At 33.9% G+C, this 24,472-nt stretch overlaps 1 protein-coding gene across 1 annotated transcript; it reads right to left on the bottom strand.

Annotated features, from left to right (window-relative positions):
• Positions 1 to 258: 258 nt before the first annotated feature.
• Positions 259 to 23,404, bottom strand: LOC148173999 (uncharacterized). Its single transcript, XM_088035897.1, has 3 exons — positions 23,127 to 23,404; positions 8,353 to 8,968; positions 259 to 1,406 (listed from the first exon to the last, which is right to left on the bottom strand). The coding sequence occupies exons 2-3, from the start codon at positions 8,965 to 8,967 to the stop codon at positions 270 to 272; spliced, it is 1,752 nt and encodes a 583-aa protein (XP_087892023.1). The 5' UTR covers position 8,968; positions 23,127 to 23,404; the 3' UTR covers positions 259 to 269.
• Positions 23,405 to 24,472: the final 1,068 nt, after the last annotated feature.

Below are 24,472 nucleotides of genomic sequence, written 5' to 3'. Positions count from 1 at the left end.
TTTCATTTTATAAAAAATTCCACGGCAGCTGTTACACGTGAAACTACGTTTCAGTATTCTACACGAAAGTGGAGTTCCTGCTAACTTGTCTATCAATCACTCGTTGGACTCATTTGAAAATCTAATTTTTCCCGATGTTAAATTTAGTTTTCATTGGTCAAGTTGGCGTTCCCCCTTTCAGGCACTAGAGTTCACTATATCGTCCAATAAAAAATCCTTTTGATATGCTTATCTTCCCTCCCCCCGATATGTTTCGCCACAATTTGGAGTCAAATTCCCGTTCCGTTGGGCAGATTTTGCGTATCTCTCTTGATCTCATCAATCGTGGAGACTTCCACCTTCCTCTCTGTTAAATCCAGCGGAAATTTGAAGCTAATCTCACCCTTGGCGAAGATGGCCACAGGATGCTCCAGACTATTTTCCTGCATTTCCGCCATCCTTTTCCTCTCTTGGACTAGACTCCTCGCACGTCGCTTTATACACGAAACAACGAAGATTATGCAAACTACGACAAACGCGAGCGAACTCGTTATTCCCACCGCCAAAGTCACGCGGTTATCGGTGGCGGCGTCTTCATTCCCCGCTTTTTCACACGTCGTTAAATCCTCCAAACGGAGAGTGGATAACAAGCGTCCTTTCAACTTCTTCGGCGAGGCACACGTGATGTGTTTGAACACTTCCGAGCGGTTGAGGTGGAGAAGTGCCGCTCCGAGATGACACCACCGGCAACTCCACAAGTTTCCTTCTAAGCCCACAGCCCTTAAATTGGCTAACCTTGCCGCCGCCGGGTCGTCCAACCCCTGAAGCTCATTGTCGTTGAAATTCACTTCGAGTAACTGCCGTGGAAGCGCGCCCACTTCCACTTCCGTCAAGTTATTCGCCGACACATCTAATTTTTTTACCCTATCTGGCACTAACCCCTTTAAGGTTTTTAAGTTCATGTTTGCCAACCCCACTTCGCGGACATTGTGTAGAGTGGTTAGAATGTCTCGTATCACATTATTACCAAACGCGTTACCGCTTATCACAATTCTTTGGAGAGTGTCAGCAATGTGCTGCACCGCCATCATCTCGATGCGATCCAGCTTGTTGTAGCCAATGTCTAAGTCAACCAAACTAGATAAGTTGACGAATGCGGTGTTTGTAACTTTAGCCAGACGATTACGTGCCAGACACAAGAATTTTAGTTCGTGTTGATGAACGAATGTATGTTCCAAGACGACTGGAAGCTGGTTTCCGTCGAGTTTGAGAGTGTGAAGATGACGCAAATCTTGAAATTCGTCCGAGGAGATGAACTGCATCTGGTTGTTGCCCAAGTCGAGATGAGCAAGGTAAGGCAGCATGTGGTAAATTTGGGTGTTGATACGGCGGAGACCGCAGTCGCGACATTCCAGAATACGAAGCTCCTGAAAAAGTAAGAATACAAAAATGAAATAGAAAACCTTCATCTATAAAAGTTAGGTTCGCGCGATTTGGAAACCGAACGTAATCGCAAATACATGAGCGTATTGTTTAATGGAAAAGAAAAAAACTGGGAAAATGAAACAACAAACTGCTAGTTTGCCGACTTGGCAGAAAATTCGATACCTTCTAGAACTCAATTTCTAATTTAAAATTAATAAATCTCAGCAAAATCACCAAAATGAGTTATGTTGCTTCTTCGTTAAATTAAATTAGAGAAAATTGATTAAGTGCAGTCCGGAAAACTTTTTACACACTTTTTGTATTGTTTCCGTAAAAATAGTTTCTCCAAAGTTTTGAGTTTTAACACGAAAAATAAAAATTGTGTCTAGAGAGTAAATACACTATAATTAAAAAAAACAACTTTTAATTAAAAGTCGAATGGACGGCATTCATTAAGAATTTAACAAAAATTACAGACAACGAAGTTATAAATATCAGGTATTTGTTCAACTCAAAATTTATCTAAAATCAGTGTAATAAAATAAAAACGACAAAAATCTGAAACAACTGTCAAATTTTAAATTTATGGTATTTGCGCCAGCTGACTCAAAATAGAGTAAATTCGGCATTTTATGCATATTTAAGTCAAGCGAACCTCAATAATTACACAGTGTAACTAAAATTTAAAAAGTTCTTCCTCTGAGTTTCGGTTTTGCTTCTGATAAATTACGCTTACCTGATTTAGAAAATTTCTAACTATTTCATCTATTTCATTTTTTTTATCGAGACCTCGATTTTAATAACAGAACATTAACTTTACTTTTTTTGCTGTTTTACCTATTCTGGTAATAGAAGATAATACATATATAAAAAAGCTTTGTCATAATTTGAATTATACTGTATTGTCAGATTATAATTTATTTTAATGAAAATAAAAAATAAAATACAAATAAACTCAATTTCTTCAAAAATGAAGGAATTTTTTTTTCGCCGATGTGTCGCACCGTTAGTTTCCATACCTAGAGTTCCCATCATGTTGATGTCCCATTTGCTGCGTGCACCTACTAGAAGCTTGTGGCTATCCGTAGAACATATTGTTATAATTATATTAGTTTTAATAACACAAAAATAGCTGCCAAAATTGATAAAAACAACAAATTTTGCATACATTTTCTTAAATATTTTTTCCAAAATAAATAGTTTTGGAGAATAAACGTTTAAAACACGTTTAAACTAATGTATTTAATCGGAAAATAAGATCAAATGAAGAGGAACAAATTTTTGTTGCACTGTGTGTTTAGTTTGCATCGTTACCGTCAAAAATTTGCATAATGACTAAATGTCAGCTAAAATGAAAGTTAAATAACAATTTATTCGTGAAATATAATCGTTGGTCGTAGAAAAAGTACACTTTTCTAACTCGTTTGGAATGAATATTCCCCACTTAGTCAGGTTGGAAATGTCCACCTAATATCATAAATTCTAAAATTTTCATTGTGTAATTCGTTCCTATTACTTTCTAAGAGTTTTTTTCTCGATATTTTATAAATTTGTGAAATTAGAAATTCGGTTTAGTCCGGATCCGCAATAGTGATTTTTTTTTATTTACGTGTAATATCAATTAATAGGAGGACAGTCGTCGATCCACTCTGACAAACATAACAATTTTTTGTGCAAAAAAGAGATAGTCCAGTCAAATTAGACATTCGGTGCTACATAAATTTGCAACAAGCTGAATATTGGTACAATTGTTCAAAATACAATTATAAAAAAAACCCTGAAAGTTCCCCATCATTCCCGTGTATGGAATTTTTTTTATTCAAGGTCAAAGGTCAAGAAAATGAGTTTTTCGCGATTTTCAGCAAACCGGTAAGTTTTATCATAAAAATACTTCAAACTAAAATTGTAGATCATAAAATTATCTATAAAAAATATATTAATACTTTTTTCCTACAAGCCACCGTTTCAGAGATATAGCGATTCAAAAAGTTGTAACAGCCACCTATGAGATAGTGTACTTAGCGCGTTTTTTTTAACGTGGTTTCCCCAGTAGGCCTACTCCACAAGTCAGTAATGATCCTGTTTAATTGAAACTATTGTAAATAATGGATATTAGCAAAAGAAAGCGATGTTGATAAAAAAAAGTTGAGACATTTATTCATCTGAGTCGTAATTTTCGAATTCTTCTTCTCGATTTTCTTCTTGTTCTTCTTCTGCTTCATCCTCGTTTTGGCAGTTGCAAAAAATTGCGTTTAGCAGTTTTTCCGGCGCAGGTGGAAGCAAAGTTGGAATTGGTTTCAATTCATTGTTTACTGACTTCTAACCCCAGTCTGTTGGGTCTTTCTGAAAACCAAGCCACACTTGAACTTAATAATATATCCGAAGAAGATGTTGGTGAGCAGCAGCCGAGGTTGGAGGAAGACAAGCTTTTCACTATAGCGCAGTGCTTCAGACTAACTCACGGTATTTTATTCAATAAATGAAGGGACTGGGTTTCATTTTATACCTGATATTTTATATTTTAAGTGCAAGTTACAGTGGTCGATAGAAAAATATTTTAACCTATACTATATAATATTACAACTCTAGAGATGAATATACGTGGCGTACTCATAGGTACATGTTATGACGATTACAACTGTTACAACTTTTTGAATCGCTATATCTCTGAGACGGTAACTTGTAGGAAAAAAAGTATTAATATATTTTTATAGATAATTTTATTACAATTTTAGTTTGAAGTATTTTTATGATAAAACTTACCGTTTTGCAAAAAATCGCTAAAAACTCATTTTCTTGACTTTTGACCTTGAATAAAAAAATTTCCATACACGGGAATGATGGGGAACTTTCAGGGTTTGTTTATAATTGTATTTTAAACAATTGTACCAATATTCAGCTTGTTGCGAATTTATGTAACTTCACCCTAACTTTTTCGTCTAATTTGACCGGACTAAGAGAGCTAATAGCTGTTATTAAAGTTAATTCTTTATTTTGCCAGACGAGCTCGGCCAATCGTTTAAGAAAGACGTGCTGTGGAAACTCGAAATTTATTTTGAGGTTTGATTCAGGATTCAGGAACAACAGGTAAGTTTTAAAAAACATTTTTAACAAAAAATCGTGTAGTATTTTTCAATAAATATCCAATCGTTTGAATTTAATTTTTATTTTATCCGCAATTGTTATTGTTACAACAGATTGTATTAAAACGCATTTTTAACAACACGTTTATTGTCAATAATTGTCATGGATATTGCTTTAGATATGACATATGACCGACAGTAGCGGTTCGTGGTGTATAATAATTTATAGATTATGTCGTATAACAAGCACCTATTTATATATTTTATCTTTTTTCCCCATTGTTTTAATAGGTGATTTGTTCCTATTTATTGGATTATTGCCCCGAAAATTTCTCCCTTCTTTGATATTCCCCGTTTTTCCATTTTACCAGTTTTGAAAGTTTGTTTCGTTTTATTGGCATTTCCATTTGGCTCCATTTATTTTAAACTTTTCTTCATTCCTCCATTCTTCTCCATTTTGTTATTTTATCAAGAAGTTTCTTTTGGCATTCTCACTTCTACTGAAATTTTACATTCGAAATCGGTTGTTTGGCAATTTTACCTTTTTGTCTTTTTTGGCTGTTTTAATTTGAGAATTTGAAGAGTTTGTTTTATGTTAGACTATTTTTGGCTACTGTGTTAGTGGGTTTCTGGTGAATAGAATGGGATAGAACACCTGATGGTCACGAGGTTGTAACTTTTGTTCCTCCAATCAAGATTCGATGCTCAAGAAGCAGAAAAAATAGAAACAGAAAAAAACCCTTGCAAGTGTTGCGGCTATACCACCAAAAGAAAAAAGTAAGAAAAAGGAAAAAAAAGATGAAGGAACTTACGTGTCGACGTTTCAAATCTCCAAAAGAGTAGCAAGTGGGTAAATTTACGAATTAGACTCCGCGCCAAACAATTTAGCGCACTCTTTTAGCTGTTGATTTTACTCGAAGCCCACAACGTGGAATAAATTGAAATTTACCAAGGTCGAGAGTCAAAAGAAAGAAAATGGACGAAAAGATCAAGAACTAAAGAGGGAAAGAGAGCGGAAGAAAATAGTAGAGCAACACTTGCGCCAAGGTAGAAAACAATTGACCGATTTATCTACAATAATTGGTTTAGCCTATGAAGGATGACGCTTGACTGACCAAATTAACCAAAAAATTATAAATTGTCACGATACAGCGTAGCGGTAAAATTTGAGCCGTGACACCTTTTTATGGAATTGTGGCCCATTTTTCTATTATTCTACGGCATTATTTATTTTGGATATTTTTTATTTGTTTGTTTTTTCGTATTCGTTTCTGTAATATTAAAAAAAAAACATTTTATGATTTTTATTTTGTCATTTTACCTTTTTTTGCCTCTCCGTCATGACATTCTTTATTTTCTAGACTTTAACTTTTATTTCTTCCTTTCTTATTACATAATAATTATTTAATACTTCTAGCGGTGTGGTCTTGCTTTTTCAATTTGTGACCCAATTTTATTGAATTTGCCTACCTTTTTCGACATTCTTCTTCTTTCTATTTTAATAATTATGTTTTTTTTGTTATTTCATGAAAAATTTAATAATTCTTATCTAACTTGATATTTCTAAAGACCCCGAATGTTCTCTAAAATGTGGCAGGCAATCCAAACTTACAGTTCACAATAAAACAAAATCCATTCTAACTTAAAACAAGAGAATTAAATACACAAGTACATTGCAATGGAAGAAGTTGCAGCTAGTTTCAACCACCTCTAATGTCCGTCATAGTTGCATAACATCAAACAATAATGGAATGTACCTACAGCATAACGCATTCAATTTCTGATAATTATCGGAGTTTCGACAAAGCAAGGAAATCTCAAATAATTACATTTTAAACCTAAGGGATTTAACCAGAGTGGACCAACTATTTATTGTTAGATTTAAATTAAACGAACACAATGAAACCTATTTTTTCACTTCTAGCTTGATAACTCTAAAATTAAATTTCTCTTCTACAAGTAATAAGTAGATACAAAAAGTGTAATTTGGGTTGCCTAAATTAAGCTAAATATTCAGTGGAAACGGAAACAAACGTCATGTATACGTAAAAAATAAAGTGCAAAAAAGCTTTAAAAATGACATATTTTGGTTTTAAATTTAATCTATTTTAAATTATTCAAATTAAACTGTACATTGATCCTTGATCAGAAAATAAGTAATAAGTCGCCGAATAATTAATTATGTAACCTATATGTAAATATTATGCCACATTAATGTCATCGGCCATTTTACATTTTAAATTTCCAATTAAAATTTACGAACCGCATAATTAATGAAGAACTGTATAAACAAAATTGAACAAAGTTATTATTTTACCAAGCAATTTGTATTCAGCACAAATTCATCTAAAATTCCCAATTAACATAATCACTTTTTTATTATCAAAACATACCCAACGACAATTTGCAATCAAAATAAACAGTACAAAATCGAGTTCAAGGAAAGCGTCATCAATCAAAAGTCAACCGGCAACGTCTAAATTCGTTATTAACAAGTCCAAGTTTATAAATAGGGAAGCGAAGTTAGACCCGTTTCGATTGTTGTGAAGTTCTTTCAGACCCCGTCAGCTCAATTTACTTTTATCAACAGCTTTGGAAAAGTTGGCAGCTTGTTTAAGCCGCATTTTCCAAATTTCAGGTGATAAATTAGGAGACGAGAGCTTGAACATCGAGCTTTTTCACTACAATCGTTCTGTATTCCGTGCAGACATCCCTTGTTATAATTATTAAATTGTTGTTGGGGAAAATGGATGGCCGACAGAATTTATAACGTACATTAAGTTAATAACTCGGTGTAACCGAGGTTTTAAGTAATAATTAGAAAGCTTCATTTACGGTGGTCGCTAAAGCCCCCACATGCCATATTTTGCTGGGCATTTAATTTGATTTCCTTCAAGATTTTTTTTTGTAGATGAATAGCTTTGGGGACTTAATACTAACAGTTATTAGCTTAAGTATAAGATTTTCTTTATCAGTGGGGCCAAGTTTTTACAGAAATTCGGAGATTTTTCTTGGTCAGAAATCTATCAAATATTTATGGAGAAAACGAAGATACAATGAACACTGAGATTTCAACCCCAAACTGTGATTAACTAATATTAAGACAACAAAACTGGAGACTGATTTTATTTTCTACGAAACAAACAACACAGTAATTGTAGTTTTCTGATTAGATGTCGTTGATTGAATAATAAAAACTGTTTGCTTTGTAAAAAAACAACAATATGAAAGTTGTAACAAGCACATTCCAAAATGAAAAATTTGAAATTCCATGACAAAACGACTCCAACAAAGCCTTGTAATATATGCTAAAGGTTGAAATGAAAACATTCAGTTTAAACGTTTTGTGTTTCGATGAAAAGAATGTGTCGAACAAAGCAAAATTGACCGAGTTATAAATATTGTGTCGCGCCCAACAAAATGTGAGTAATTTCAACCTGTATTGTTCCATTCGTCTGAAATATTCCTAACTAGATTTGTTCAACTCTATCCATATTCGACGAAAATAACAAAAATAAAAGCCCGAAACGGAAAACAGATTCGAGAAGTTCGCTCGAGTTCTCGTAAAAATTTATGGTAAGAACGTCAGGTGTAAACAAAGTATTCTGACGCGGCCGACCACAAAACGACACTTTAAGGTTCCTTTGTGGTCCTAATTCATTTTGCAGTTGTTGATTGACAGAAGCCCCAATGTATCGATTTAGAAATTAAATTGCATGGGACAAGTTCGACAAACTTCACGCTGCATAATACTTAAAAAACCGCAGAATTTTGAAAGTGACGAACTTAAACTCTTCTTGAAACTAAGTTGAGAAAGATGGGAATTCTTCCAGAACGTCTAAGCTGTCAGATCCCTCGGACTCACCGGAATATCCTTGAACACTTCTGGATTAAGTTCTTCGAATTTATTCCCACTAAGTTTGAGCACATGTAGTTTTCCGAGTTTTAAAAAGAGCCGAGGCACTAATTCTTCGAGTAAATTCCTCTGCAAAGTTAATATCCTTAACTCTGTTAAATATTTAAAAACACCGCTTTGCAAACTTTTAATTTTGTTATCATCCAAGTTTAATTCCACTAAATTCACCAACCCCCGAAAATTGTGATCGAGAACACCACCGATATTGTTCAGAGTCAGGTCTAGGAGTTTTAGACTGGGAACCCCCCACAGAGGATGCAGCCCGATCTGGTGCAAACTGGACTTCCGGATGCGAAGTTCTTCAAGTTTCTTGAAGCGCTGGAAAATGGGCGTTAGGGTGAGCGTGTTCCAGTCGGTGTCAGGAGCCGAAATTTCCAGGATTTCGGTGGCGGACTCCATCTCGGAGGTGGGAATGGGGTCGATCATGCCTCCGCTGATGCACATCACCTTTCGTCGGCCCTTTTCGGTTACTTTACACGTGCAGATGGACGGGCACACGGCAGCACTGGGACAACACAGCCAGAAAAGAACGAGACACCACAGCTGCAGCCAACAAAAAAGCATCCTGGAAAAAAATCTGAGTTAGGAATAATTTTAATTTTAGAGCATCGAACTCTTCAAATTTGACCCCATTAATTTCTCCTTGACTGGAAATGTATGCCTCCGGATTGAATTTAATATACATTCTAACAAGAGCGCCCTACTTTTGACTGTCATATGGAATGTAATATAATTAAATTCTGGAACGATTCTTCTCATTCCTTAATGGCTCGTCTAAGCCAACAAGTCTAAGAAAATAATAACTTTTTTGATGATATGATCGCGGATCAATAATTTAAAAATGTCAAACTTTTCTTCGGTAAATTCATGCTAATTTCAAGCCGCGAAGAATTCTTTTTAAAATTCATAACTCGGAACGACCTTGTATTTATTCCGTTGTTATTAACTTTTCGAACTTTTATACGAAAGAAATTTGTATTGTGTCAGGTTACGCCTTATTTAAATTTATTGGATCGGATTAAATGGTTGAAAAAAGTGGCAGAAATGATGTTTGTGCCAAGACCGAGAAGTTATTATAGTTTAAAAGGGTGGTGCTAGCCAAGAAGTCGAGCGCAGAATTCTAAAGTTATTGAATTGGGTCAATCGGTTTAGTTTTAAAGCTTGTATTCGGTAATAAAAGCAATGCAACTATTTATAGAAGATTTTGAGGAAAAATGTTTGCAGAGAGTTACAAAAAAAACGAAACACATTCTAAAAGCCATATATTTCGATGAGGATTCTGGGATCATATCGGGGTGCTATCCCCAGCAGAACCTGAGCGTCGGCTCCTGCCACGTCGATTCTTCTACAGAATGCCCTTTCTCTCCCAATATTCAAAACTCGCACAGAGGAGATCCTGCGGGCATTCAGACTCGAATACCATTGCACTTCCAACTCAGCCGGAGACAATTCATCAATAACGACGAGTTCCCGGAGGAGTAGGACGTCCCCGTTCTCTCTATACCTGTAAATTAAATCCCCGTAGTTTCCGCCATGGTCCTGTGGGAGATACCGGGAGCCTCCCGCTGCGACGGCAGAAGAAAAACCGCGTTTGTCCGGACCTGTTTCCTGTAAATTTTTTGCTTCTTCCGGTGTCAGGACTTTTAACCCACTGTCGGCCGCTAGGAAATTGATAAAACTCACAATAATGAAGCCAGTGAAGGACTTCATGGTACTGCCGTGGAAATTCCATGTTCGGCTTTTTATTGGGAGTTTTATCGGGGACACAGCGGGATTATGAATACCTAATTGGGACGAATAAACATGAGAAAAACACAATGAACCTTATTTTTTATGTCGCGACCTTTTTGGGATTCGGGAATAATGCACGAGTTTACATTATTTAAACGCTTTGCTTTATAGTCGGATTAACTAAACAAATATTTGAGGGATTGTGAGATTAAGACAGGGGACTCTTTCGATTGAAGTTTTTTATCAAACAACGCAGTCGTCACAATGATAGCAACTTGAATTAAACATTTGTGAGATTGTTTAAATAAAACTTGACCCGAATAAACAGGCGAAATGGAATCGTTGACAACAAAAAATTCCGTTCTTTTTAGAGATGAGATCTTCAATTACACTTTTTATTCTGTCCTAAAACGCTTGTTAAGAAGAGATTAATAATTCAAGTAATTATGAAATCTGAATAGCCTGACGAATAATATTCTTATCATCTTATCAATTACAGACCCGACAATTAGACATGAAACCAAACGAGTTCTTTGGCGTTATTTTTTGTTGCGGTTGGTAATAATAGAATAAAGTTGCATGAAAATTTTATCGTTAATTTCTGAAATTCCACGAAATTTCATTGATTGTAATTGAGCTGTAAAAGTTTAATGGTGCACGATGGTGTAATCTTCCAAACGAATCTCTCTGTTGTGTCTGCCCCTAAATTAAATAATGTGCATTCTCTATTTTAGGAATATTGACGAATTAATGGACATATTTCAAACACGTAAGGGTCGTAATTAAGCTGAAAATGTTCCATTACAAACAAAATAAAAATACATTTTTAGTAGCGATGTTGCAAACTAAAACAGTAATTTTTTCACTATTATTTGCGCTGGTCATTAGCGTGAACAAACAGCACAATTAATTCACTCATATTTCTCTACAATCGATTTTGTCCAATAAACCTACAAACTCTTGTTGTTCACCAATTTCGTTTCTTTCATTCCTTTTTTTATAAACTTTGATAAAAAGTTTTTATCATCACGTTTTGTACAGAAGCCGCTTAGAGAATTCAGAAGATATTTATGTTACCTGACGATAACAGCCGCGGGTTTTAAATTTATTTGAGACAATCTTTCACGACGTTCAAACAACAAGACAAAAGCGATCAATCGTGGTGACAATGAGAATATTATAGGCTCCACAACTATTAAAGAAATATCCTCGAGCCGTTAGCGCATTTCTACAAACGATAAACATAAGAAATATTACTCTGAAATTAGAAACTGCTATAACAACGTACTAAAATGAGATAAGCGCCACTTCTTCAATATAATTTTAGAATACGACCTCAAATGACTTGAGGTCAATTTACGAAGTTCGATTATTGCCTCTAACTTTGAAATGGGGAAAGAAGGTGATTAAGTTTGGCCTAGATTGTGAATGTAAATTTGCAACAAAATGAAATTAATCTTATGGTGGAAAGACCAGAAACTAATTATCTCAAAACTGTGCGGCTTTTAAACATACACGAGTTGTATGCTAACTTTCGGTTTAAATTTTAATGCTAGATTCATTTTAACTTGTTGCATTTTTCTTCTTTGTTTTTTGTCTGTAGTATGTGGTGGGAAAATTGGTGTTTTATCTGCCACTCGTGATTTAATTAACTCGTTTATTGAAGTATAATTATTATTAAAAATTTAAAACACAAACGCGAAATTACAAATTTTTCAGCTTCCCAACAGAAAGTGTTTTTATTTTTTTGTCGTAAAACTCGTTAATTTGTTTTAGTTGAAAAAAGTTTTAACTTGTGCATTAGCTAGATTTTAGTTATTGTACTTTTAAGCGACACTATAAAGTACATATTTATAACTTAGCTCCAGTTTCCAAGTAATTAAATTTCCTGCAAGTTAGATTTATAATGTTGGATTTTTAAAATTCTAGTTCTGTTTGAAAGTTAAAAATTTAAAATTCGACCATAATATTATATTATTCTAAAAATTCTTTTATATGAAGTTTTAGATAAGATGAATTCCTAGATCCGAAGATTTTAGAATTCGATCTCATATATGTGATCTCATGTATGTTTCATTGAATACAAAACTTTTTTATGTTTTAAGTTTTTGAATCCAACAACATCGATTTTGGATTTTTAAATTTATAAAAAAATGTGATCCTTAATTCTAAAAAATAGATCTTTAAAAACTTTTGAAATTTTCTTCAGTAACCTAAAAAATTCAAAAAATTGCAATAAATAAAGTTTTTAAAAGTAATAGTACTCATATAGCAAGAAAGAAAACACTTTTTAAGCACAGGCGTTATTATTTTCCTAAAACCGAAGAAAATTTTGTAGACCCGGCGCCTCCACCATTTTTACATCTTAAAGTTTATTTTTTTATTAATTTAATTTATGGTTTCCTTACTACGTAAATACAAAAATATTTATTATGTACCAAGAGAAAAAAGACGCTTTTCTGACCGGAGCGAAATTATTGAATAAAAATGTCTAATGTAAAACCAATAAAATGGCTATATTTTGTAACATACACATGACTTTGATTTTATCCCCAGTAAAAATCTATCTAAATGTAGGCAACCCAAAATACGTTTTTTCTTCATCTACTATGAAAGAAATTTAATTTCACAGCTTGGAAGCAGACGTACTAGAAAGTCTTTTTTTCTTACAAAATGGTAAAAAATCTTCTTAGTTTTTGTTAACAAATTATATAAAGGACTAATTTACACTTTTCAAGAAAGTTTTCAAATTGCTTGTTCCACAAACTAAAACTTTTCATTATTTTACCTCAAGAGCCATAACTCCGGAATTCCTCGATCTTTATCTTTAAATCCTCTCATCCTTAATAACTTTGACCTGATTTATTAAATGTGCAAAAGTTCAACAATATAAACCTGAAATTATAGAAATTACACGTTTAAAACAAACAAAAATTTTTGATATCTGATGTACCTTGATAACTTTAGCTTTTGATTTGTGTGCAAAAATCCGAGATAAGAAACTCCAGATTTGAAAAAACCTGATTTATGACAGGATTGTTTACATTAACGAGACCTGTAACAATCTTTGCGGTAATGGTTATTGCAGAGCCATAATAACAAATTCGAATTTGGAAAATTATACCTTCGAAAGCAGTTAGTGTAAATTGCGAACCTCCAGAGAAACGTTGCATGCAAAATCCACGAAAGTGCATATACCTAAATAGAATTCACACGTAGCTGTCTGTGTCCATAATTAGTGCACTTGTGTGATTAGCGTTGAAGTAAGATAACAAAGTAACAGTTTCATCAAGAAGTGACAGAGTTAACTTGGGAAGAAAGTTTTCTTCATGAATAAAATTTGTACCTGACACAAAACAATCTACGTGAAATATTCAAACATAATTTATTGATAAGTTTGTAAATACTTTCGTAATTAATTAAAAATCTAGCAACCCCTTAGAATTCAGCAAATTACGTTCTGCGTAGCATGCCAAAAAACTTGTTACATTGTTGTTTTAGTTTAAACTAAAAGCTAAAAGTTTACGTAATATGAAAACTTTGCAGAGGTTTCTAGCCCTAGCAGTACCCAATAAATATTTCCACACTAATTAGAACCTCTCTAGAGTATAAAACTTGTGGTGGCCAATTAAAGCACCACCTCGAAACTACAAAATGACATTACAACTCTTCTGGTTTCAAAGATAAAAATAAATTTGTGCAGATTGAAAAACAGAGTTGTACATTAAAGTTGTTACGTTATCAACAGAGTAAACTCGATAAGTATGGAACGGAGTATAGGGAGGCAAGGAAATGTTGGTCGTCAATATTTATACTCAACTATCTCGCTGCAAGCAATCGAAATCAACTTGTTTACGCCGGCACAAGCGATAAATTTTCGCAAGTAATTATTCCCAACTCTTGAAAATAATCAGAGGGAATAAATGCGGAGGGTCTCCTCAAAGCTCGTTTAATTAACTTAGTTTTATGCACGAGATTAAATTTTATAACTTTGTTTTAAACACTTTACTATTATTTTAAATGGTAATCGCCTCATTAGCTTTCGCATCTTATGCTCGGTTTCGGAGAAAAGAGAACTTGAGCTTTACTTCAATAACAAATTTTTTTCTATTGATTTCTATTATTAAATTAGGTCTTCTGTCAATTTTTCGTTGTAATCTCCGTCCCCACAAATCTCCCTTGCGTGTTTCAAACCGATAATCCCCACTCTGGAATTCCGAAGACACGGTGAAAGTTTTAGCACTCTCCTTTTGCGGTTGAACAAAATGATAACTCGAAGCATCCCATTAAATCAAACCGTGACCCTCTTCATTATCCGCTAAAAGAGTTAGACCGGCACGATTCCGAGCAACTTATCGTGCTTAAGCTCAACTAGAGAAAGTTAAGACAACAGCAATTATATTTAATGGTGCGAAGTTCCGTTATCGCAAGAACAAACAGATACACCTGAAGATAAAAAAGCTCTAATTGCAAGTACTTGTGACCTCGACATCGATTCACTCGAAACAGAAATAAAGTGATATTACTTTATCAATGTTTTAGCAGTTCAAGAACGGTGAGTAGTTATAAATTTCCTTTATAAATTTATACCAAATCTGCTGCAGAAATGGAAGCTTTTAGCCAAAGCCCCAGAACTTTGCTATCTCTGCAGTCTTTGCAATTTATGAATACTGCCTCGATTACGAACTTTTCATTTTTCTGTTATTAAATCGACGCAACGAAAATGAGTTTCAATAAATAACTTGTGTAAGTAATCACTTCATACATAATAAAACGCCGGTTCTCTGTTACGGTTTGTATGGTGAGAATAGAAATTATATCGAGCTGTCGACCGCAAATCAGCGAATCCAATTACAGTTTTCACGAACAATTAACGCGAAAAAATTTTACCCACTGTCAATAACACACAACCATAAACCATAAAATGGCGATTTCACAAAAATGAGCGTTTTATTGTACACAAAACGCTCTGTAGCCTGATGCAGGAAAAAAGCAAAAATGATCATTTCCGTTATGTAAACCTAGAATATAACGCTTGTTGGAATCGGAAATCTGTTGAATTATTTGTTTCCATTAATATTCAGGATGCATGCAAAAAATGTATAATTAAATTTCAGTTCAGTAGCACGAGAATTGTAATAAAAATAGGATATTTCTATAAATTTGGTTTTGGACAATCAGAATTTTGTAATTTGCTTAAATGTTTTTTGTTTGTTTTTAATTTTTTTAATAATTTATCTGCAGTTTTATGCAGTTTATTCAAAAAATAGGTAAAATATGTCAATATACAAAGTACCTACCAATTAAATGATAAAAAACTGCTCAAAAGTTGTGCATAACCAAGCAGAAAAAAAAGGATTTTTATAGCGCTTAAATTTTAAATTTTCCTAGATTTACAATTTATTTCTGAAACAAATTAAACTTTCAAACCGCAGCAAGCTTTCCGAACTTTGCCCCACAAATCTTCGCCACGGCTGCCACAACCTAAACTGCGAATGACCACATTGAAACCACTTGTCGCGTTAATATTTAAACCTGTCAGTCCGACATTTTAATGCTTCGTCTAAAATTGTGGAAAACATTTTTCCATTAAAAAAAAATGCATGCATGATCTGCTACAAATTTACAAAGCACTTAAGGCTCTTCCTAAATTCGAATTTAAACTTTACATGTAAATTAGTAGAAGCGAGCGTTTCCTTTTTAACATTCATTGCTATTATTACCCAACGGATCGGTATTTATCGAGTTTCAGAGGGCAAAATCAACATTCATACCCTCAGGTTCAGCGGGTTTTTTGCGCGTCAAGGATGAAACATTTTCCCACTTTCACGAATAATCTGACGATTTGCTATCATTTACTGAATGAAATTGTACAGGCGTAACAAAACGTCGTTTCAACGAAAAAGGAAATTTTGCGACAGTTAATATTTTATTTTCTTCGTGTTTACTTTTGCCCAATTATCAACGAATAACATTTCCGAGGAGCGTAACTTTCCCTCTTGAAAATTTAATTTCGACCAAGGAATGCTTTCACCCCCAACTACTAAAACATCTGATTAACAGCGATGTAAAGAACTTTTAGACGGATGTATGGGTGTGTTTTCTCCGCAGTAATACCGCTCTTGAAATGTCTCTTTCAAAACGACAAAAACTTCTTTATGACAAGCTTTAAATTATTCACCTTCGCTTGATTCAAAATTTTATTAAATGTCTCATTTAGAGCTCGTTATGAGAAAAAGTGTACATCCGAAGTGATGTATTCATGCGGTCTCCAGTGCGTATTTAACTCCGATAATAAATTTGAAAATTATCCGGATGAGCCTAAAATAATTCTATTTTGTGTAGTTAAATCCTTCCAATTATTGCATTAACAAGCTCATTATTGCGTTTGTCAGAAAACCACTCCGCTTTTTTCACTCTATTATTAATATTTCAAACAAAGGGACTCCAGTCGTCCCCTCCGGGCATTCAAATTCCAGTCATTCCGCTGTAAAATAAAATTCCCAAAGTTTTATAGTTTCCTGATCCAATAACATAAAAGATTCATATGACGCGAAGTTGATGTCTAAAAATATAACGTCGCTATTTTATTAATATATTTATGTGGAATCTTCGGTTATTTTACATGAGAATAGCGCCAGGTCGTAAAAAACTTATTGCCCCCGTAAAACCGATGAAATTTTAGTTATCCGGCATTTACGGGAAACCTTAAAAATTTGAGGGACTTGAGAGATCCAATCGAGCGGCTTTCCGATACTACGCGACTAATTGAGTGGATAATATTACGTGGAGGCCAAAGAAAACTCCTTCTTTTATCAACATTTCGCACCGAGATGAGAAAACAAAATCTGAAACTTCCAAATTTGTCGGATTTTTGAACGAAGATTGTTTTCCATCTCTAACAAAATTATAATAACATTGAAATGTTATTTTTCTTGAAGCGCAAAATATTAATAAAAACGAATAAACAACTGTTTGCGTCATTTGCAAATTTTGCGTGAATAAAACCATCCTTCTCGATGTAATATAATACGCCATTTCGAGATTTCCGCTGCAAATGCAGTTAAAATAAAAGTAAGTTTTCAGCCGGGAGCTCATCAAAGAAAATAAACGCCGATCCAAGAAACTCCCGTCGTTCATTTAATAACATTGCACTAGTTTCGCAAACATTTCCCCCATACTTGTGAAGTCTACAGAATCTTTTAATTACAATTGTTCGCCCTTCGGCTCTGACTCGCGTCGTCCGATCCAATAAAAAATTTCATAAAAAGCCGAATTAAAAATAATTTAGCTGAATACAAAGCTTTGTCCTGGAATAAATAAAACCTTATGAAAAAATCGCTTGGAGCGTTTTCTGCAACTGTGCTCACAAGTGCTCACAAGTATATTATAAACATCGGCGTCCTCGAAAATGGCGGATGCTCGTAAAGGCTCGTCTAAATATAAAGCGTTATCGCGAGAAAACATGATACGAAAATTGGTTAAAAAAATTGAATCGACTTGTTGACACGACGTCTCTTCGCGTCGCATCGATTGCGTGAGACACGTGTAAATAAAATTCGCTCTTTTGAAAATTATATGTGGGGTGCATTTTCGGTGGAGCAGTGGTGAAAGTTTTAACGGTTTATTGCTTAAGTTTTTCCCAGGATTTCGATTATTCTGATGGATAATAGCAAAAGTTGATGAATTGAGGGATGCCCGAGTGCTATTAATACAATGATAAATTGTTCTCGGGGCTGAATTATATTACGTACGTGGAATCAAGACATTTCTTGACTATTGAGGGCGAAAGTGGTCCAAAACAATGACAAGAATCTGAAACACTTATTTTAGAATGTCTTGAAACTTTTTGGAATTGGTTCATTTTGTTGAAGTAATTAAAACAAAACATCTTAAAGTCCACTTAAAATTGAACGGAGTGATGGTAGCACTTTAATTTTCTTTCTTTCATTACTTATTAACATTGATCTTCGCTCAGGTATTTGGAAGATATAAATTAAGAAGTGCCAACGTACTTTCAATTAATCCCCAAACAAATAGTCCTTCCCTAAGCTAAATTACATTAGTTCGTCCTTTCTCTGTGTCTAGATCAAGAAAACTCTTCGTTATTCCGAACTGAATGGAGTGTAAACAGGCTCTTTAGTCTCTTATTTACAGCACAAGGGTTGTGATCCCTTTAAACTCACGCAAAACGGCCGAAAAGTGAAAAATCGACGTGCAACTCAAGTTTTACGGGAAAACTTCAAGTTCTGGGTCATTAAGCTCTTGCGGCCATGTAAAGACGTGTAAAATTAATGGAAGATTGATCTTCGTAACGTTGTTATAAGTAGAAAAAAGTAATTACTCTCCTTACCACACCTAAATTCGTTTTTATCCACTTTTATTTGGCTTATTTTCCTTATCAAAAGACTCACTCATGAATAAAAATTATAAAACAGAATTCCGCCTCTCCATCCAAACATTTCCCTGCTGTTTCGAAAGCTGCCTCTTTAATCCACGTCTATCTAAAACTCATGTGAAATTTCCATAACCGTCTCTTGCCGCCCTTGGAGCCTAAGGGGCATTCTCTACGTATCGGCATTAAGAAGCTATAACGGCAATTGAATTTTCTTTGAACGATGAAATCGTTATCAAAAATCAATGCTCGAGATCCTGCTCAAACGACGAGGATAAGAAACGCGTCCTTGTGCGAGCTAGTGATAGATTATACGTCCCGCGAGTACGTAATTCCCTTATCGCAGGACATCTTCCATAGCGATCATATAAAACTCGTAGGAATAATGTTGTCGCGGCGAATCGGGTAATAAAAAAAGAGGAGGTTCCAGGGACTCACGCCGCTGGTTCTTGCCATAAAACAGACGATTTCGCAAGAAGAAACGCCCCTTTTAACGGAACGTCTTCTCGAAGCAGTCACTAATAATAACACAATAATAACAAAATGGTCACTACGTTTTTGTTGTTTATTCGAATTGTAACACTTTCAAAAATCCATCCATCTTAGCTTCTTATTTAAAAGAAATTGTCCGGCGCATCCACCATTTTTAGCACTTAAGAAATTCAAAAAATAATTAAACAAATGCTTGAATGCCACATAAAAATAAATAAATAAAAATCAGCTCCGTTTATTTTGGTACAAATATCAGTTCAATCAAAATGGAAGTTGTCAAAAAAATAACAAACAGATTATCGGATCATAACAAATCGAATTTCCTCCAGATTTAAGTAAACAATTTTTACTTCTATCGACACTAATTTTAAAAGAGTCGTGATGCTTCTGACTAGGATAACAATTCGTTTCCTTTGAAAATTATCTTCAGGAAATTAGATTGCTGTGAGAGCTTTGCGAAAATTGAAATGTTAGTGCGCATATTGATTTATGAGCAACTGATAAATTAGAAAATAGATAAGAAATAATTCCTCCAAAGCTTTTAGGAACTTGTAAGCTCATCTGATGAAAGTAGTATACTTAATCTAAGTTACTAAACCAATTTTACAAAAAAATAGCAAACTTGTTTGAAAGTTTAGAGTGCAAAATGACGATTTTTTAGAAAATATTGTTGACTTTATATTACTTTTCTGTGAATATTGTTCTTCTTTATAATAATAATTATATTAACAAAATTTTTGTTTAGTATGTTACATTATAATGGAAGTTATAATCAGTTATGATCTTTCATATAATTAAGTAATGAAGGTCAGTTTCATATATTTTGTAGCGTCGTTAAAAACACAACACCATTAGGTTTTTATTTTAACTGTATAACAGTTAATTAAAAATAAAGAGTAAAGATAACACTTTAGAGCCATCTGAGTAGAATATTATTAATATATAAATATATTTTTTCACTACTAGCTAATCATTAAGTCGCATGCTTCAGAACTGTGAAATTAAATTTCACTCCTACAAGTAGATAAAAAATATTAGTTTTTATTGGTTTTAAGTTACAAATCCTTCGGAACTCCCAAAATAATATTGCTCGTGCCAGAAATGTTTAATCTCTTCTTTGATATGCAATTACTATGTCGAAATTAATTAGTAGAAGTATAATTAACTAAAATTAATAAAAAATGTTTAAACTTTAAAATGTAAAAATGGTGGAGGCGATGGGTCTACTAAAGCTCAAGTTTCTAATTGCTGCTACCCTACTTTTGTTAATAAAACTGCTAGCACAGAAAACAGAATATAAACATTTTAGAGTCTGTTGAAGAAAATTAATTTCGCCCCCCGCTCTTTGATGATGTGAGATTTACGAGTTAATCAAATGTATGATTAGTGTTCATTTGAGCGTAACCAATTAAAACAACGCAGTTGTGTTCATTCCAATTTATTTATCAATTTAGGTTGATTGGGTACTAAATCGATCCAACGTAAAAAATCTCTCTCAAGACTAATTGATCGTTGATACATTTTGACGACCAATAAATCGAACTTTTGCAACAAATAATAGAAAAGTGAATATTTTAAGCCGCCTAAACGCTCAACACTAAATTGATTATTCTCAACCCATCCATTTATAAATTTTTTGATGGTCTGGCTCCTCTGAATACTGATAAACTATAATAATAAAAGATGCTCAATTTCGCCCGAATGCGATTCTCCAGTTCGACGATGGTCGGTGCATTTTTTATTACTCGTGGGACGTAGAAAATTCAGATGTGCACTCAAGCAATTGATATTTTAATAGGCGACAGATGAAAACGACTATTTTTAGAAAACGGAAATGGAAGAGGACGTTTTTCCAAAAACGTGGATAACGGAAATATGATTTACGTGCTCGGAATCGAGTCCCTCATCCCACGGTGCAATTATTTAAACAAAATGGCAAAGTTGCAAGAGTTATTGCCGCTACTTTTTTCAAATCAGCGCAATGAACGTAAATATAAATAAAGCGTGACACTAATAACCAAGCGTAATTTATCAGAGGTGCACTTGTGCTTTTATCAAAAAATTACAAAATTGCTGTTATTAATTTCCTTGTCTTGTGGCATCTTTTATTTTTAAAATTAAAATAAATGACGACTAAAACGAGAGCAGCTTGTGATAGCTGGATTTTCAAGCTTAAAGTGATGAATTCTGGAAATTTGAGAAACCTTATCTGAATTTCAAATTTATGAGAATTTACAACGAGAATCATTGTATGTCTAAACAATATTAAAAAGTCTGACTTATTTTGGCGTGTGTTGTTCGCATTGTCAAAAAATAATCATAAATTGGCCGTGACGCTAATGACTCCTTGTAATTTATCCGCAATGCACTTGTGCTTTTATCGAAAAATTACCGTTATTAATTTAGTTCCCCAACGCCGTCTTTCGTTTCGTAAAATTGAACGATCGACGCATTTGCATTTTAATGGAGTGGCAGCGTTGATAAGTTCCAGGAGCGTTCCACCGAACCGGATTTACTCACATAAGCAACCTAAATTTACCACACGTCGTCATTATCCGCAATCAAAAATAAATATCCCGTTAGAAATCAATTGAAAAACCAACAGTTGGATTAAAACCGATTTTTTCAAACTTTTCAAATCGAGGTTAACGATCGTCATAAAACGCAGTAATGTTCTTTTAATTATTGCCCGAAATTGCCGCAAATAAATCACGAGTTTTTCAGGAAAGCCCGGTTAATCTTTGACGTCGTGTGCGACACGAAAAATAATTCAGTTTCAGCACTTTCCAATGTGGAACTGTGCATTTTTTATTACCCGCGAGACGAAACTCAAATTCAAACTGTTCATTGATATTTTTACACTCGACAAAAATCGCTGGATATTATTTCACCGGAACGGTTTTTTGAACTCCGGAAAATAGAAATTTAATTTAATGCAATTTGAAGAGAATTCATAGAGTTCATGGGTGAAAGGGCAATTGCGGCTGCCCGGTGTGCAACCACAAAAACAAATCCGTTGTTAAAAATAAACAGTGCACTCGGTAATTGTATTTTGTGCTGCTAATGCAAATCCTGTCACATAATATACAAAAAAAAATTTTTTTTATAAATTTAATTATGGGAGATAGCAGGGTGTTGATCAAATTAGATAAAACAAACTGTAACAATTAAATTAAAAACTTTTTTCTGAAGGTAAAACTTTTTTTATTTGTTCAATTTACGCTTTTAATTAAAACTCAAATTTTATATTAAGTTAATTAAGCCCAATTACAATATTTTTTCTGTAAAAACCGTAAAAAAACGTGAGCAAACTGAAATTTAGCACCCAGCGAATGTGCTACAACATTTTATTAAACACAGGAAAAAAAAATACGATTTAAATACGACCGAGCTGAAATGAATAAAATACAAAGTTTTACAGAGAAGCTTTTAGAGCTTATAACAGAAAAAATGGAGGATTCTATAATAACATTTATTTAAATTTCATAAATCCATTTTCACGCCAGAACTTGGGTAAATCTCATTTTGACTTGTCTAAGAAAATTATTTATCTTTGCGAGTTTTAACAAAGAAAAACAAAACTTTTCGGGCAAAAATAGCTTATCTCTGATCATTATTTCCATGCCGTCCTCCCCAGAAAATCCAATGTTCGTTTGAAATGCGTCCCAATAATAAAGCATCATCACCAGAAAACTTTCAAACCTCTTTACAAACTAAATTCAAATATCCCTCAAGTTTATAAAATACACTCAGAAAAGCATCTTTTTTAAGTCAACACAAGAACGGCCCAATACCCAATTCTGACAATTTAATTAGAATGAAAATTATTGCCGGAAGTTGGGAAAAATCCAAGTTTAAAATTTTAATTAAAGCTTCTGAAACTTGGGAAATCTTCCCGGGAACAAAACTAACTTGACCATTTTTGATGATCAATATTGACGAGGGATGGTTAGAGGAATTTAAATTGATTCCTCAAGATCTTTTTAACGTGTATTAATTAGGAAAAAGTTCCGGAGTTCCGGGAAAAAATCGTACACGCCCCAGGCACTCCAGCTAATAAAAGCTCATTACGGTGGAAGAAAAATTTTGGAATTTTTATACGAACCTTACAACAATTTGTTGGGTTCAGTCCCGCCAAACATTCCCCGCCTCCATCAGATCGCACTCGTGCACGCACATTTTTCTGATTGAGAGTCACATCGTTAAGATTTTCAGCACCACCGATCACGAGCGAACAGACGTGGTTTCATGAGTGCATCAGTCATCATTCGCGCTTTCAGCAACACTGAAACTCTTGTGCCGTTTCAAACAGGTTCGCTGAAACTAGTGAAGTTGTAACGCGCAACCGTTACCTGCGCGTTGTTGGCGATTTGCGGCATGAAGAATTTTTTTCAGCGGTTTTCGAAAGTAAATTTTGGAAACGTGACATGGTATAAACATAGTTTTAGTTTGAGGGTGGTAATGAGCGCAATTTAGTGAATTTCAGAATCATATTAGCTGATTAGATGTGGTGTTTATTTGCAAACGCATTTTGCTAAATGCGCCTAATCAGAGCGTTTACAGAGGATTTGCAAGGATTCGGGATTTGGAGGTACTTTCACTAGGGTAATTAGGAGCTGTTTGGAAGAAGGATTAGAGGCATTACTAATTATTCACTGGAAAATATAAAGCGGGCACTTAGTATTATTGAGCACTTTTATACACAGAGGAGTAGCCCCGAAATGTTTTCCGGGAATGAACTTTATTGATTTTTTCTATTACAACTTGTGAAACGAAGCAATAAAGTTGCAACATTTGCACTCCAGTACTCGTTTTAATGAATCTGGACGTTCACAGTTGGTTACACACTGTTAAGTATTAAGTTCAGGCTAAAATAAAGTTGTCTAACGTTGTTTTTAGAGGCGTTTTCATCTGAAAACATGAAATTCCAAGAAATGTAAGCTTAGATGAAAAGTTACATCATCGTTCTCGGACAGTTTGAACTACAAAATTACAAAGCAACAACAAAATAACTAAAGAATAAAATTAATTGGGTGAAGGAATCTATTCTAAAACAATTCAAAACGAAACGAAAATAAGTCAATTTAAAAAAAAGAAGTAGTTAGTGACTTTTTTAGGGTCATTTTAAAGTTTGCAATATTTATAGATTTTGAACTGTTTTACAATCTAAAGCCTCGTTCATACGCTCATGCCATTTGCACAAATTAACTGAATGTTTGGCAATTCAAATTGATAATCTCGTGAGAAATAAAAAAAAAATACAAAATAAAAAAGTTTTAATACACTTCTCATATTTTTAGATAGTTCAACATCGAAGAAAATTATAAAAAAAATTTACTGTGAAGAAATTTAGCAGTTTGTTCAAAGTTGTTGCAAATTCATTCAACTATTTGTACAAAAGAATTTTTGCATACAACTTAAAAGCGTAAACACACCTTTAAAATTTTGGCA

The sequence above is a fragment of the Gnatocerus cornutus genome, chromosome 5, assembly GCF_029298725.1.
Source record: "Gnatocerus cornutus isolate USDA-ARS CGAHR chromosome 5, icGnaCorn1.1, whole genome shotgun sequence".
Taxonomy (NCBI): domain Eukaryota; kingdom Metazoa; phylum Arthropoda; class Insecta; order Coleoptera; family Tenebrionidae; genus Gnatocerus; species Gnatocerus cornutus.
Note: the sequence above shows the minus strand (reverse complement) of the source record. Positions and strands in the feature narration are given on the sequence as shown.

Coding starts and splice junctions, on each gene's coding strand:
- LOC148173999 (XM_088035897.1), bottom strand. CDS start 8,967: ATGCTTTTTTGTTGGCTGCAGCTGTGGTGTCTCGTTCTTTTCTGGCTG. Junction 1,407..8,352: donor AAGTGTTCAAGGATATTCCG/GTGAGTCCGAGG, acceptor TTACTTTTTCAG/GAGCTTCGTATTCTGGAATG.